This window comes from Bufo bufo, chromosome 1 (assembly GCF_905171765.1).
Source record: "Bufo bufo chromosome 1, aBufBuf1.1, whole genome shotgun sequence".
Taxonomy (NCBI): Eukaryota; Metazoa; Chordata; class Amphibia; order Anura; family Bufonidae; genus Bufo; species Bufo bufo.
Genome location: NC_053389.1, coordinates 500,672,408 through 500,689,460, shown reverse-complemented (window position 1 = coordinate 500,689,460; position 17,053 = coordinate 500,672,408). Strand labels below are relative to the sequence as shown.

At 41.3% G+C, this 17,053-nt stretch overlaps 1 protein-coding gene and 1 long non-coding RNA gene across 5 annotated transcripts in view; one reads left to right on the top strand and one right to left on the bottom strand.

The window, feature by feature from the left end:
* Nucleotides 1-778: 778 nt before the first annotated feature.
* The window catches only part of PUS7L (pseudouridine synthase 7 like), a 38,391-nt gene continuing 22,116 nt past the window's right edge, over nt 779-17,053 (bottom strand). For all 4 annotated transcript variants that reach the window (XM_040410750.1, XM_040410727.1, XM_040410737.1 and 1 more), the window contains 3 exons: nt 9,801-10,081; nt 9,647-9,700; nt 779-1,115 (listed from right to left, as the gene is read on the bottom strand). In XM_040410750.1, the coding sequence (XP_040266684.1) occupies nt 792-1,115; nt 9,647-9,700; nt 9,801-10,081 (659 nt within the window). In that variant the 3' untranslated portion in view covers nt 779-791. The remainder of the gene's footprint in view (nt 1,116-9,646; nt 9,701-9,800; nt 10,082-17,053) is intronic.
* Nucleotides 9,361-16,036, top strand: LOC120981223. Its single transcript, XR_005774650.1, has 3 exons — nt 9,361-9,510; nt 12,374-12,377; nt 16,026-16,036. It is a non-coding gene; the product is annotated as an uncharacterized LOC120981223 (long non-coding RNA).

Sequence of the window (17,053 nt, the reverse complement as noted above, 5' to 3'; positions counted from 1 at the left end):
TAGGTCGCAATACAGAGACAGCTTTCTTTCTTCCATTGCTCTCTATTTCCTCTCCAGGTTCAACACACCGGAAATGTCAGGAAAGGCTGCTCATCCAGTTAATGTACTTTGCAGTGACCTGGCTCATCAGTGATTGGCTGACCAGGCCTTTCCAGCTTATTAAAGAGGACCTTTCACCAGTCCTGACATGTAAATACCTGGCATTGTAGGGCGTATTGATGAGATGCGATATTGCAAAAAAATAATCCGATGTGCCCCCCCGTTCTGGTTTCCCACCCTGTATGCTAATCCATACTATCGATACAGGGAGGAGGAGATGGCTGTGTTTCTCAGTGGAGACGCCCCCTGAGAAACACGTGAGTCTCCTCCTCCCTGTACCGATGGTATGGATTAGCATACAGGGCGGGGAACCAAAAGGGGGTCACAGTGGGGGAACAGAGCAGCACATAGAAAAAAAAATAAGCAATATCACAACTCCTCAATATGTCCTACACTGCCAGGTACTTATATTGTAATGTCAGGACTGGTGAAAGGTCCTCTTTAGGCCATGACAGGAGGTGGAAGTTGGCTGAAGCCACAATTGAACAGCAGCAGTGTGGGACTGGTAAGATTATGTGTGTTTATTGCTCCTCAGTTCCAGAATAAGAATGCTCCTAGCACTGCGCTTGGCTAATAATGCATGCTATTAGATGATCTTTTATTTCTTTAGAGCTATAAGCAAAGTATAAAGAAAATTGAAAAACTTGTTTATTTGACATATAATATTAGTTATAATCACAGATTATGGAGCATTAAAAGTTACACTTCATCATCTCTCGGAGACAAACAGTAGCATAACAGGAAGAATCTAACTGAAATGACAACTTTAATGTTATTTTCTTAGTATGTTTGGAATCTGTTTCCTGACTTTGCTTATCAATCTCTACCACAAGTTCATAAATCAAATGATGTGGATATTTTATTATATGCCTGTAACAGCCAGGAATGTTCAACTGTAATGTGCCAACTCGAAATTTACAGGACTGCAGCCCAGCACTCGCAAGAGCTTCTTTATACCACTCTCCAACCTGATTAGTAGGGTATTTGATGCTGTGTCCTGGCATTGGAAGAACTACCTAGAATAAAAAGATAGATCAGACATAAAAAGACAAATCTACAGCAGCAGCTAAGAATGCTTAATCAAAATGTTATACCAGAAACATCCTGGCATCCCTGCAGATCAGTTGCTTGAAGAGGCCGGGGCCTCCTGCTTGGCATTGCCGCTCAGCCCTATTCACCTGAATGGAATTGAGCAAATCTAGGTCATGTGACCGATGAACGTGACGTCACTGGCCTAGGAAGAGACTGGAGCACCGTGGTCTCTTCAAACATCTGATCAACGGGAGGTGCTTGGGGAAGACAGATCCCGCTGATCTGATATTGAGGGCCTATCCTGAGGATAGATCATCAATATTAAAGACTTGGAAAACGTCTTTAACCCCTTCAGGACACAGTCACTTTCTGACATGATTAAATTTTGCAAATCTGACATGTCACTGTAATAACTTTGGCATGCTTCTACTTATCCAAGCAATTCTAAGATTATTTTGCCGTGACACATCATACTTGATGTTAGGGGTAAATTTGGGTCGGTTATTTTTCACCTTCAGTTATAAAAAAAAATATCAAAAATTTATGGAAAATGTTGAAGAATTTGCTATTTTCAAAATTTTAATTTCTCTGCTTTTAAGACTGGATAGTAAAATTTTGAAAATTGCGAATTTTTTCAAAATTTTTGGTAAATTTGGGATTTTTTTCATAAATGAAGGTGAAATATATTGACTCAAATTTATGACTATCATGAAGTACAATGTGTCACGAGAAAACAATCTCAGAATGGCCTGGATAAATAAAAGTGTTCCAAAGTTATTACCACATAAAATGTAGGACTTGCAAAAAATGGCCTGGGCAGGAAGGTGAAAACTGGCCCGGGGTAGAAAGGGTTAACGGAAAATGGAGGTGAAATTTCAAAATTTCACTTGTTTTTGCCGATTTTACATTTTAATCCATTTTCTCCTGTGAGGGCAGCAAGGGTTAGAAGCAGAAGACCCTCAATATTTATTACTCTGTTTATGGAGTTTACAGAAAGACCCCATATGTGTTCGTAAACTGCTGTATGGGCAAACGGCAGTGCTCAGAAGGCAAGGAGCACCATATTGTATTTGGAGGGCAGATTTTGTGGAAAAGCTTTTGGGTCTCATGTCCCTAAGGTACCACTACAGTGGAAACCCCTTATAAGTGACCTTATTTTGGAAACTACACCCTTCAAAGAATTTATTGAGGGGTGTACTGACTGCTTTGACCCCACAGGCATTTAATAGAATTTGGAAATACTTGGCTGTGAAAATGAAAAATATCATTTCTTCCTATAAAATGATGCATAAGCCCCCAATTTTCATTTTCACAAGGGGTAACAAGAAAAAGCACCCCCATTTTGTAAAGCATTTTCTCCTGAACACAGCAATACCCCATATGTGGTTGTAAACTGCTGTTTGAGCACATAGCAGGGATCAGAAAAGAAAGAGCGCCATATAATTTTTGGAGGGCAGATTTTGGTGGAATTCGGCAAAATGTAGATTTCAAAGAAACCCTGAGGTACCCAGACAGTGGAAACTCCCAAAAAATGTGTAGTGAGTGCTTTTACTCCATAGGCTTTACATAGACTTTAGAAACACTTGGGTGTAAAAAATTATTATTTTTTATTTTTTCTCAATAAAATGTTGCTTTAGCCTCAGATTTTTCACTTTCACAAGGAGTAACATGAGAAAAAAGACCCTACCATTTGTTACGCAATTTCCACTGAATATGGAAAAACCTTATATGTGGTGGTAAACTGCTGTATGGGAACACCGCAGGACTCATAAAGGAAGGAGCGCCATATGCAGGGCAGATTGTGCTGGAATGGTTTTCCGGTGCCATATTGCATTTGAAGAGACCCCGAGGTACCCCTACATAAGAAACCCCCTGAAAGTGACCCCGATTTTTAAAATTACACCCTCAATGAATTTTTCAAGGGGTGTAGTGAGCACTCTGACCCAACAGGTGTTGCATGCAGTTTAGAAACATTTGGCTGTGAACATGAAATATTAAATTTTTTTACAACAAAATGTCGCTTTAGGCCCAGATTTTCAATTTTTTAAGGGATCACAGGAGAAAAATGTTACCCATTTTCTCCTGAATACAACACCCCATATGTGGTCGTAAACTGCTGTATGGGTACCAACAGACGGTTAACATATATGGGAATATAAATATTCCATCTACAATATCCCTTTTAAGGATACCCATAAATTATGCCCCCAGTAATACGTTGACTCGCATATATCATGTAAACGTAAAGGAAAACAAATAAGTCTATAGCTATAGCCCAAGTATATAAATAATGTATAGCACTTTATTAACACAAAAATACATAAAAATTTTAAAAAGATGAATCACATCAACAAGGATTTTTTTCCTATAGGTTTACATGCTATATGGGCACACTGCAGGGCTCAGAAGAGAAAGAGCACCATGTGCATTTGAGGTCTGAATTGGTGATTTATACAGCACTGGCTGACAACTGCAGAGGCTCAGAGGTTAAATAAAAAAAGAAACTCCCAAAAAGTGACCCCATTATAGAAACCACACCACTCACAAAATTTACCAAGGGGTATAGTGAGCATTTTGACCACACAGGTATTTTGCACAAATTAATTCACAGCAGACGGTGCAAAGCAAAAACTGCAATTTCCACAGATATACATTTCAGTGCCCAATATGTTGTGCCCATTGTGAAAAGTCAGCACTCCTATTATCATGCTGTGCTTCCTGGTTTTGGAACCACCCTACATGTGGCCTTAATCCTTTGCCTGGACATACAGGTGAAACTTGAAAAATTAGAATATCGTGCAAAGTTCATTTATTTCAGTAATGCAACTTAAAAGGTGAAACTAATATATGAGATAGACTCATTACATGCAAAGCGAGATATTTTAAGCCTTTATTTGTTATAATTTGGATGATTATGGCTTACAGCTTATGAAACCCCAAAGTCTCAATTTTGAAGTACCCTTTGCTCAGGGGGTTGGGATTAATTAGCTGACTAGAGTGTGACACTTTGAGCCTAGAATATTGAACCATTTCACAAAATTCTAATTTTAAGCTGCATTAATGCAATTCCTTTTAATTTGCATTACTGAAATAAATGGACTTTTGCACGATATTCACCTGTACAGCAGTGCTGAGGAGTAAAAGAGCACCATGTGCATTAGAGGCCCAATCTGGTGATAATTTACACTGCTTGTGCTGACAATTTTAGAGGCTCTGGGGTAAAATAATAAATGGAACACCTGAGAAGTGACCCAATTTCAGAAACTATACCACTCAAGGTATTTATTGAGGAGTGGAGTGAGCATGTGCAGCGGACCGTACAAAGTGAAAAATGCTATTTTTCCACACATATGGCATTCAGTGCCCAATATGCTGTGCTCAGCTGGTGACATCTGAGACTCATATCTCACCCTTTAATTGTTAGGTAGATACTGCTGGGTATTGAAATTTCATAATTGTGGACATAAACTGTGGTTATGATCAGGGTTCAGAAGGGAAGTATCACCTTGTCACGGTGCGGTTCACTATGACAGTTGTGACCGTGTAGGCTGGCTGCAGGCCCTCTTGCGTACTGACTGCTGGCTGTTTCCTGTGTATGCTGGTTGCTTGGGGCTGCGTGCTGGCTGTGGTGTGTGTGTGTGAACTATTCCCATGAATGTGTGTACTTCCCGTGTCTCTGCAGTTTCTGTCTCTGGTGCCGTGTAGGCTGGCTGCAGGCTCCCTCGCGTACTGGCTGCAGGCTGACACCTGTGTATGCTGGTTGCTTGGGACTGCGTGCTGGCTGCGGTGTAGTGTGTGAACTGTGGCCTGTGTTTGTGGCTTCCTATGTCTGCATCTCTGTGGCTCCTGTCTCTGATGCCGTGCAGGCTGGCTGCATACGCTTTGTGTACTGGCTGTGGGTGTTCCCATGCATGCTGGTTCTGCTGCATGCGCTTTGTGTACTGGCTGTGGGTGTTCCCATGCATGCTGGTTCTGCGATGCGTGCTGGCTGCGGCCTTGAGTGTGAACAGGGACTGAGTTTGAATACACTTATAATTGTATGTTCTATGGTTCTGGTACTCATGGTTCTGATGGGGTTAACTTTCCCTGGTCTGTTTCTGGGTGTGGCTTATCAGGTGCCCTCGTTATGCAGCTATATCCATCTGTGAGCTGTGGGGCATATGTCAGCCTATCTTCTGCCTTGCTGGGTGTTGCACCTTGCTGCTCACTCAGGGGGTCAGTCTGTCTTGTGCCTTACTGGGTGTAGCCCCTTGCTGCTGACCTAGAGGGTTTTGTCATCTTCCCTTGTTTGTGGTGTCACCTGGTAATGCATTGTTATTATTCCCTTGCCTGATCTTTTGTACCTGTTCTGTATTGATGTTGTTATTCTTGTCCATGCCTTGCCTGATCTCCTGTACCTGTTCTCTGTCTGGATCCACTTTATTCCATGTCTAGCCTAGCATAGCTCTAACTGCATCGGATAGCTTGGCAGTGCTAAACTGCTTCTGATCTAGTCTGTCCTGCAGTCCCTTACTGCTTCTGTTGCTGTGTTTGTCCTGCCTTCGTGAGAGGGTCCCTGGGTTCTCCGGAGGGAGGATCTCTTGTCTGTGTGCAGCTCTGCCTGAGACTGCCCTGCTTTCATTCTGCATGGGGTCCAGGCATCTGCTTCTTTGCTGGTTCCAGTTTGTCTTGTTGTCTGATCCATGTCCTGTGTTTGCTTGGGTTCCAGTTCTGTTGTCTGTTCTGCTGGTGCTTGCACCAGTGTGGTTCTTTGCAGGTAGGGGCCAAGTGAAGCGGGACCTTCCTGGAGGTGCGACCAGTGAGCCCTCGGCCCAGTTCATCCCCACCACCAGGGGCTCTGTGAAGAACGGGGCTCACTGGCTCTCCGCCCTCTGGATTTTGCCTCTGGTCTGCCGATGCACTTGGTTCTGTGGTAGTTCTACCTCTATTGCCTAACCTGCATATCTCACCGTCAAGTTCCTTTATTATATGTGTAATAAATGACTCTGTTGGTCCCTGGTCTGTATCTTGCCTGTGTCCTGTTTGAAAGACGTCCCGGAGGTCTGCCTTGGGCCTCCAGCACGTGACACACCTTTTGGCTTTTGTAGCACAGATTTTGATGGATTGGGGTACCAGTACAATCAGTTTCTGACCACCATACATTTTATTATTCTGTCAACAGAGCTGTGTGAGGACTTATTCTTTGCGGATGAGTTGCCATAATCATTAGTACTATTTTGGGATACGTATGACTTTTTGATCACTTTTTATTTAGCTTTTTGGGAAGCAGGATAAAGAAAAGGCGGCAACTCTGCCATTGCTTTTTGGGTTTTGCTATTGGGGCGAACACGATATGGGAAAAATGACACATTATCATTATTCTGCTGGTCAGTATGATTACAGAGATACAAATTTTATGTTTTTTTTTAGTTTTACCACTTTTACACAAAGCATTTAAAAAAAAAAAAAAAGAACTTTATGTTTTACACTTTTTTGCCAATCGTCTTGTGTAAGGACTCATTTTTTGTGGGATGAGTTGACGTTTTTATTGGTACAATTTTGGGGTACATATTACTTTTTGATTGTTCACTATTATGCTTTTTGTAAGACAAGGTGACAATAAATGGTTTTCTACACAGTTTTCTTTTTTTTACGCCGTTCATCTGACAAGGTAGATCATGTGATATTTTTATATAGCCGGAAGTTATGGACGCTTGTGATATATGATATGTCTATTTTTTTATGTTTATTTTTTTACACAATAAAAGCATTTTGGAAAAAAAAAATCCTATCTTGGTGTCTGCATTTTCTGAGAGCCATATTTTTGAGGTGAGGTGAAGTTTTCATTGGTACCATTTTGTAGTACATACTACTTTTTGATGGCTTGCTACTACACTTTTTGTAAGGCAAAGTGACCAGAACATGGCTACTTTGGAACCGTTCATCTGACGGGCTAGATCATGTGATTTTTTTATAGAGCTGGTCGTTAAGGATGCTGCAATACCCAATATTACGGATGATTTCATAGTTTGAACTTTGAGTTCGGGTTCTAGTATAAGCTGAATTGCGTTATGGATTCCGATACCATGGACAATAACGCAATTCCTTGATGGAATGCATAAAGGAATGCATTTAGAGGCATTCCGTTATTCATTCCGTAATAATAGAAGTCAATGGCCTGCATAACGGATCCGTCCGGTTTCCGTTATGCTCGAAGTTCAAAATATGAAATTCGCTCATCCCTACCTAATATATATATTTTTTAAATTGTATATTGCTTGATGAGGGGAAAGGGCGATTTATTTTTTTGTTACTTGAAACTTTTATATTTTAGAAACACTTTTTCATTTTTTTACTTTATATTTTTGTCCCAGTATGGGATTTCAACTTTTGGGGGTCTGATCTCCTCTGCAGTGCATTACGATACACTGTGTATTGTAATGCATTGCCTGTCAGTGTATTACTTCCGTAGCTGGCAGGCTCAGATGCCTGTGTAAGGATGCAGGGTGGGGACCGAATGGGATGAGAGAGGGAGCCCCCTCTCCTCGATCACCATAGATGTTGCGGTCTGGTTTGACCGAGGCATCTAATGGGTCAATCCGTCAGAATTGGTGTTTCCAGCAGGGGCTCGGCTACTCTCGTGTTTGTAAGGAATTGGATGAAATTAGAAAGGGATGGCTACTTTCTCTCTGAAACAGAGCCACTGTTGTCTATAGGCCGTGCCTTGTACTACAGCTCAGAAGTCAGAAACTTTTAGGGTGCACTACTACATACAAGTCCATGGACAAGAGTGGGTCTTTTTCTGAAAAAAAGCAGCCATACTTTAGTAATCTTATACAAGTCATTCAGTGTAACTGATATGTACTGCAACAGTTTAATCTCATCTGATTACATGCAAACAGTAAATTAGCTAAATGTGGAAATGATAACTGTGGCAGGCAGCCAGTTTAGAAATGTATTATGTGGAGGGAGGCCGTGATTTACAGCTGTATAGGGAAATTTATCAGTGTAGTTAGGACGGTTGTCTAGAGGAAATACATTGGGAAATATTCTGTTCAGAACATGCACCATATTTTTGTAGCACTTGTTCCATTTTTTACTAAATAGAAATTTGATAAAGTGGGTCAACTTTTTTAAATTTCTTATGCTTGAAGATACTTGTGTCCAGTGTGTATATAAGATGATTATCTGGCAGTTACTAATATAGTCTTTGTTGAAATTTTGCGCCATTTTCTATATTTCATAAGGTACTGTATGCCTCCTTGTTTGCCAAGTCTTTTGTGCTGTCCACACAGAGGTCTTGGCCAAAGGATGACCGCTGATGGACGGTCATGTGACCAGACAGATCACTATTATGTGATGTCTCATTATAACACACTGTATCTGAACTAAACTCCCAACAGTGCAAGTGCAGATGGCATCACATGGAGTTTGCTTGGTCACATGACCCTGTATCAGCGGCCTGTATGGACATGACCTCTGTGTGGACAGTACAAAGGACTTGACAAACAATGGGGTATACCTTATATAATATATAAAATGGTGCAGAACTTTAACAAAGGTATAATAGTAAGGGTTCATTCAGATGGCCGTATGCTGTCCGCAAAAATGCGGATCAGTTTTTTTGCGGAATAGATGCAGATCCATTCACTTCTATGGGGCCTTTTTCTTCCGCTCTGTGACGCCGCAAAACAAATTAAACATGTCCTATACTTGTCAGTGAAAATCAAGACGTGACCCCATTGAAGTCTATGGGTTTGCAAAAATGCGGAATGCAATCAATTTTTTTGCGGACATGCTGAGCGGTCTGCAAAAAAACAGATCCGCATTTTTGCGGACAGCGTACAGCCGTCTGAATGAGCGCTAAGTGCTATATAATGATCTTATATACACATTGGACACAAGTATCCAGAGTGTGGCCAACCCTTTTAAAGGGCATCTATCGGGCAGATTTGTACCTATGACACTGGCTGACCTGTTGCATGTGCTCTTGGCAGCTGAAGACATCTGTGTGGGTCCCATGTTTATATGTGCCTGCATTGCTGAGAAAAATGATGTTTTAATATATGCAAAAGAGCCACAACGGGGGTGTTGCCATTATAACTAGAGGCTCTGCTCCCTCTGCAGCTGATGTGCCCTCTACACTGTCATCACTATTACACTGCCTGGACCTGTCAGTCAAAGTGGAAAGGATGCAGCAGTTGCAGAGAAAGCAGTGCCTCTAGGTGTAATGGCAACTCCCCCATTGCTCCTAGCGGCTCATTTGCATATATTAAAACTTCATTTTTCTCAGCAATGCTAGCACATATAAACATGGGACCAACACAGATGTCTTCAGCTGCCAAGTGCACATGTAACAGGTCAGTCAGTTTTATAAGTACAAATCCGCTGACAGATGCTGTTTAATAAACAAACAAAAACATTTATAAATTTATCAGAAATCTGAGACATTGCACTTTGCGTTGCCTGGGAGAGATCTACGCATGCATACTGGGAACCTGAGTGGGGTAGAGGGGCCCATACTAAGTTTACTTACTTGATGCATAGAATATGCTTCTACTTCCTCTTCTGCAGCCGTGACAATATGAACCTGTATAAAAGCAATCATTTGTCAGGGCTGACACAGAATACATAAATCTGTAAAGAGTCTACTTACACAATATTCTAAGCAGAAATTGCTTTAAACTCACCCTGTCACTCAATGAAGTTATTTCAATGGCATTGTGGTTGTGAAGTACCAAGTCCCCTTCTACAACTCTTGAGCCAAAGGTTGCTATTCTATAAGATGCAGCTTCATTCCAGACCTTACTGCAATACGCGTGGATATAGAAGATGCGCATTGAATGTGGAATACTGAGCCATCCTCGTATACATCCCTCATCACTCATCCCATAACGATTCAGTGCCCGCAGCAGCATTCTCTCACGGACTTTATAGGCTGGCATTAGGGGAAGGGTACCTTTAATATCCCCTGAAATAAGAAGGGTAAATCGTGACAGAAATGTAGATTTGTTAAAGTTGAAAACTATCTATGAACATCAGATGTTGGAAGTAAGACATTTTACCATTTCATGAAAAACATTAAATCATTTACTTATTGGCAGCAACATATCTCAAAGTTGGGAAAGGGCAACAAAAGGCTGGAAAAGTAAGTGATACTAATAAAAATCACTGGTAGGGCAATTTGCTACGAAGTCACATGACTGTTACATGTTACAGAGGCAGAATCTGAAAAAAAAGAAAAAGTCTAAAAACAGAAAAATGTTCCTCAATGTAAAATTACGAATACTTGGAAAAATCCAAAAATGTGGAGAATTTGGAGAAATCCATGTGTGCAAAGGACAAGGCCAACGGTCAGTATTACATGCTTATGATATACCGGACTTCAGATGGCACTACACTAAAAACACTGGAAATCACTGCATGGGCTCAGGAGCGCTCCCAGAAATCATGGTCTGAGAACACAGTTCTCCATGTAATCCACAAATACAAGCTATATGACAACACAATCTAGAAACAATGCTGTCTTCTCTGGGCCAAAGCTCATTTAAAATGAACTGAGGCAAAATGGAAAACTGTTCTGTGGTCATATGAATCAAAATTTGAAATTATTTTTGGAAACCATGGACACCGTGTGCTATGGGCTGAAGAGGAGAGGGACCATCATCACACAGTTTTAAAAGCCTGCCTCTCTGATGGTATGGGGCTGCATTAGTCAGGGCTCCAGACCTAACCTGAGAAATTTAGGAGCCAAATTTAAAATACATATAATTACGGTATAATAAAAACAAACAAAAAAAAAACACAGATGTCTTACCTAGGGTTGTCATGATACCAAAATTTGGTCGGGACAAGGTGACTAAAAAATTGCAAATTGCAAGTTCTTTTTTTTTTTTTCTGTTACGGCGTTCACTGCATAGGAGATATTTTTAAATATTTTAATAGTTCGCACTTTTTCGGGCGTGGCGATATGTATTTTTTTTTATTGTTTATATATTTTATATGTAAAATTGGGTGATTTAAACTTAATATTTTGGTGTTTGTTTTTTTTTTACTTTTTATTTCCCCCTTAGGGGCTAGAACCTGGGATCTTTCATCCCTTGTCCTATTCACCCTGATAGATCTCTATCAGGGTGAATAGGACTTTACACTCTCCCTGCTGCTCTGTGCTTTGCCGACTATGGCAGCCAGGGCTTCAGTAGCGTGCTGGCTGCCATGGTAACCGATTGGAGCCCCAGGCTTACACTGCCTGGATTCTGATCGTAACTGCCACTGCCACCAATGATTCTGCTTTATAATATTGGGGTTGGTGGGGGGGGGGGGGGGATGCGGGTTGGGGGCGCACTGTGCCACAAATGATTCTGCTTTATAATACTGGGGTTGGGAGGGGGGGATGCGGGTTGGGGGCGCACTGCGCCACCAATGATTCTGCTTTAAAATACTGGGGTTGTCATAGAGGCTGGGTGCCGGGTATGGGATATAGCCGGCACCCGCAGCGCAGCCTGCGTTTGTATTAAGCATAAACTATATTCATTGGTGGCACAGTGGCCACAGCCCCTCCCCTCCTCCCTGCTATCAGCCCGTTGGTGGCAGCAGCAGTACAGGGGGGAGGGACTGCCTCCTTCTCCCCTGTGCTGTTGAGAAGAACATGGCACGCGCTGACAGCAGCGTGTGCCATGTCAGTTTAATGTGAAAGCGGCAGAGCAGCGGAAGGTCTAAGCTCAAATGGCCATTTAGCAATTTTAAAGAGGACCTTTCACCTGGAAAAACATTGTGAACTAAGTATGCTGACATGTAGAGCGGCGCCAGGGGATCTCACTGCACTTACTATTATCCCCGGGCGCCGCTGCGTTCTCCCGTTATGCCCTCCGGTACCTTTGCTCTTTAAGTTATAGTAGGCGGTGTCTGCCCTTGTCCTGTGGGCGTCTCCTTCTCCTAGGCTGCAGCGCTGGCCAATCGCAGCGCACAGCTCACAGCCTGGGAGAAAAAACCTCCCAGGCTGTGAGCTGCGATTGGCCAGCGCTGCAGCCTAGGAGAAGGAGACGCCCACAGGACAAGGGAAGACACCGCCTACTATAACTTAGTGAGAGAACATACCGGAGGGCATAACGGGAGAACGGAGCTGCGCCCGGGGATAATAGTAAGTGCAGTGAGATCCCCGGGCGCCGCTCTACATGTCAGCATACTTAGGTCACAATGTTTTTCCAGGTGAAAGGTCCTCTTTAAGTCGCGACTTGATTTATTGGCGACCAAAAATCTGGAGCCCTGTTAGTGCCTATGGCGTGGGCAGCTTACACATCTGGAAAGGCACTATAAATGCTGAACAGTATATAGAGGTTTTAGAACGACATATGCTCCCTTCCAGAGTTTTTTTCTTCAGGGAAGGCCTTGCATATTTCTGCAAGACAATGCTAAACCACATACTGCATCCATCACAACAACATGGCTTCAAAAAAGAAGAGTCTGGGTGCTGAACTGGTCCACATGCAGTCCAGACCATTCACCAATAGAATAAATTTGGCTCATCATGAAACTAAAAATCCAACAAAAAAGACCCAGGACTGTTGAGCAGCTAGAATCCTACATCAGACAAGAATGGGATAACATTCCTCTCCCAAAACTCCAACAATTGGCCTCCTCACTTCCAGACATTTACAAACTGTTGTTAAAAGAAGAGGGGATGCTACACAATGGGAGACATGGCCCTGTCCCAACTTTTTACAGATGTGTTGCTGCCATCAAAATCTAAATGAGTTGTCTTATCTAATATGTGTCCTGTGATCTACTGTGAATAAAATACGTGTCTATGAGATTTGCAAATCATTGCATTCTGTTTTTTTTTTTACATTTTACACAGTCACAACTTTTGTATATCTTTATAGGTGTTGGAGCGCAGTGTTCTTTTCTAAATCCCCTCTTTCCCTTTACACAGTCGCACAAGTAAAGGTGGGAAAGGTTGAAAGCTAAGTTTTATTTGATTTTCCAAATAATAACCATATATAGCACATAATAAAAGTGGTAAGCCAACAAACATGTTCAGTTAATGTAATCGTGTTTGTGTCTTTTTTTACATCATGGGTGATAACACTGATGCCAGCGTATTAACCCCTTGTATGCCGCGGTCAAAGCTGACTGCGGCATGCAGAGGGTCTGGGTGCCCTCCACTTCCCCATCAGGCAGCCTGATGCCTTCCATAGGCATCAGGGCTTGCCTTCTACGGAAGCTGGGTCTCACAGGCAGGCTATCAGCATAAAGGCCGACAGCCAGAAAGCCAATGCATTACAATACAGGTTGTATTGTAATGCATTGCAGAGGAGATCAGATCCCAGAAGTTGAAGTCCCAGAGTGGGACAAAAAAAAAAAAAAGTAAAAAAAAAAAAATGTTCATGTGACCGCCGAGGCCGAAGAGTGCAGGAGCTGTTGGGTCTCTCACAGACCTCGATCAGCCCTGCACTGAGGCTGTACAGCATTGTATTGCGCTGTACAGGCTCTCTGGGTCTTGTATGACCTTATGGGGGCCGAAAAGTGTAAAATAAAATAAAATAAAAAAATAAAGTGCTAAAATAAATAAAAATAAATAAAAAAAAAAGGTTTCACATGTAAAAAAAAAAAAATTCCCCAAGTAACGAATTAAAAAAAAATGTTAAAGATAGAAAAAATAAAATAGACATATTTGGTATTGCCGCGTCCGTGACGGTCGGCTCTATAAATATATCACATGATCCACCCAGTCCGATAAACACCAAAAAAAAATATAAAAACTGTGTAAAAAAAATCAATTTTTGTCACCTTACATCACAAAAAGTACAACACCAAGTGTTTGAAAAAGGCGTATGTCCCACAAAATGGTACCAATAAAACCGTCACCTTATTCCGCAAAAAATGAGTCCCTACATAAGAAAATCGCTCAAAAAAATAATAAAATATATAGCTCTCAGAACATGGACACATTAAAACATAATTTTTGTGTTTCAAAAGTGCTATTATTGTGTAAAACTTAAATAAGAAAAAGTATACATATTTGGTATCGCCACATCCGTAACGATCTGCTCTATAAAAATGTCACATGACCTAACCCCTGTAAAAATAAATAAATAAAAACTGTGCTAAAACAACCAATTTTTTGGTCACCCTGCACCATAAAGTGTTATAATGAATGATCAAAAAATCATATGTACCCAAAAATAGTACCAATAAAACTGGCACCTTATCCCCTAGTTTCCAAAATGGGGTAATTTTTTGGGAGTTTCTACTGTAAGGGTGCATCAGGGTGGCTTCAAATGGGACATGGCATCTAAAAACCAGTTCAGCAAAATCTGCCTTCCAAAAACCATGTGGCGCTCCTTTTCTTCTGCGCCCTGCCGAGTGCCCATACAGCAGTTTATGACCACATATGGGGTGTTTCTGTAAACCGCAGAATCAGGGTAATAAATATTGAGTTTTGTTTGGCTGTTAACCCTCGATGTGTTAAAGAAAAAAACTGATTAAAATGGAAAATCTGCCAAAAAAGTGAAATTTAAAAATTTGATCTCCATTTTCCTTTAATTCTTGTGGAACGCCTAAAGGGTTAAAAAAGTTAGTAAAATCAGTTTTAAGTAACTTGGGTGTAGTTTCTACAAAGGGGTCATTTATGGGGGTATCCACTATGTAAGCCCCACAAAGTGACTTCAGACCTGAACTGGTCCTTAAAAAGTGGGTTTTGGAAATTTTCTTAAGAATTTTAAGAATTACTTCTAAAATTCTAAGCCTTCTAACGTCCTAAAAAAATAAAATGACATTTCCAAAATGATGCCAACATAAAGTAGACATATGGGGAATGTTAAGTAATAAATATTTTATGAGGTATCACTTTATGTTTTAAAATTAGAGAAATAGAAATTTAGAAAATTGCGAATTTTTCAATTTTTGGGGTAAATTTGGGATTTTTTCATAAATAAAGGTGAAATATACTAACTCAAATTTATGACTGTCATAAAATACAATGTGTCACGAGAAAACAATCTGTGAATGGCTTGGATGTAAAAGTGTTCCAAAGTTATTACCACATAAAGTGAGATATGTCAGATTTGTAAAATTAAGCCTGGTCAGGAAGGGGGCAAATGGCCCGGATGTGAAGTGGTTAAAAAATAAAAATGAAAAATATTGACTGAAATTTACCACTATCATGAAGTACAATGTGTCACGAGAAAAAAATCTCAGAATAGCTTGGATAAGTAAAAGTGTTCCAAAGTTATTACACATAAAGTGACACATGTCAAATTTCCAAATAACAGGCTTTAAGGTGAAAAATGGCAGGGTCCTGAATGGGTTAGGCCTCTTTCACACGGGCGATTTTTCAGCGTGGGTGAATCCGGACCTATTCATTTCTATGGGGCTGTGCACATGAGCAGTGATTTTCACGCATCACCTGTGCGTTGTGTGAAAAATCGCAGCATGCTCTATATTGTGCGTTTTTCACGCAACGCAGACCCCATAGAAGTGAATAGGGCTGCGTGAAAATCGCAAGCATCCGCAAGCAAGTGCAGATGCGGTGCGATTTTCACGCATGGTTGCTAGGTGACTATCGGGATCTTTATTATTTTCTCTTATAACATGGTTATAAGGGAAAATAATAGCATTCTTAATACAGAATGCAAAGTAAATTAGGGATGCAGGGGTTAAAAAAAAATATTAAACTCACCTCATCCACTTGTTCGCGCAGCCCGGCTTCTTTTCTTTCTTCTTCTTTGAGGACCTGGGAGAAAAGGACCTTTGGTGACGTCACTGCACTCATCATAGTCCATCACCATGGTGATGGACCATGTGATGAGTGCGGAGGCATCACATGGCCATCACCATGGTGATGGATCATCTGATGGACCATGTGATGAGCGCAGTGACGTCACCAAAGGTCCTTTTCTCCCAGGTCCTCAAAGAAGAAGAAAGAAGAGAAGCCGGGCTGCGCGAACAAGTGGATGAGGGGAGTTAAATTTTATTACATTTTTTTTAACCCCTCCATCCCTAATTTACTTTGCATTCTGTATTAAGAATGCTATTATTTTCTCTTATAACCATGTTATAAGGGAAAATAATAAAATCTAAACAACACCGATCCCAAACCCAAACCCGAACTTCTGTGAAGAAGTCCGGGTTCGGGTCTGGGTACCAAACATGCCGATTTTTCTCACGCGCGTGCAAAACGCATGACAAACGCTATGCACTCGCGCGGAAAAATCGCACATTTTCCCGCGACGCACCCGCATCCTATCCGGCCCTCACACGCGAAAATAACCTATTGTTTAAATCATGTTTTTATGGGTTTTTTTTAAACTCGTTTTATTGAAAAAGAGTAACAAGGCATATACGTGGTACAGTCTTACAGGCAAAATACAAAGACATATTACAGGTCAGATCACGTTGAGTGGTGGTGGTACATACATAAACAATTCGAAGGAGAGAAGAGACAGCTTTTCCATTGCGTATACATTAATGATACAATAAACTGAGTTATACAAGGTGGAGCACAAGACTCGGAATGTGTTAGTCCTATCAAGGGCCTAAAGAAACCGCTGACCTCTCCGAAGTCGTTAAATGTGACTCACACCATAGACCCCACACCTTCTGGAATTTATCAGGGCACTTTCTGTTGACATATAACACCTTCTCAAAAGGGATCACTTGATTAACCAGCCTCTTCCATATCCCCAGAGTCGGTAAATCATCCGCCATCCATTTAAGAGCAATAACTTTGCGGGCTAAAAATAGAGATTCGCTTAAAAATATCTTATTATAGTGGGTCCAGCTATCATCATCCAGGATCCCTAGGAGACATACCTTGGGGCAAAGTGGGATAGGACCTAAGCCCAGTGATGAGAGTACCCCCAGTACCGTTTGCCAGTATGACTTGATGTACTCACACTCCCACATCATATGCCAGAAGTCTGCATTATTATGTGCACATCTT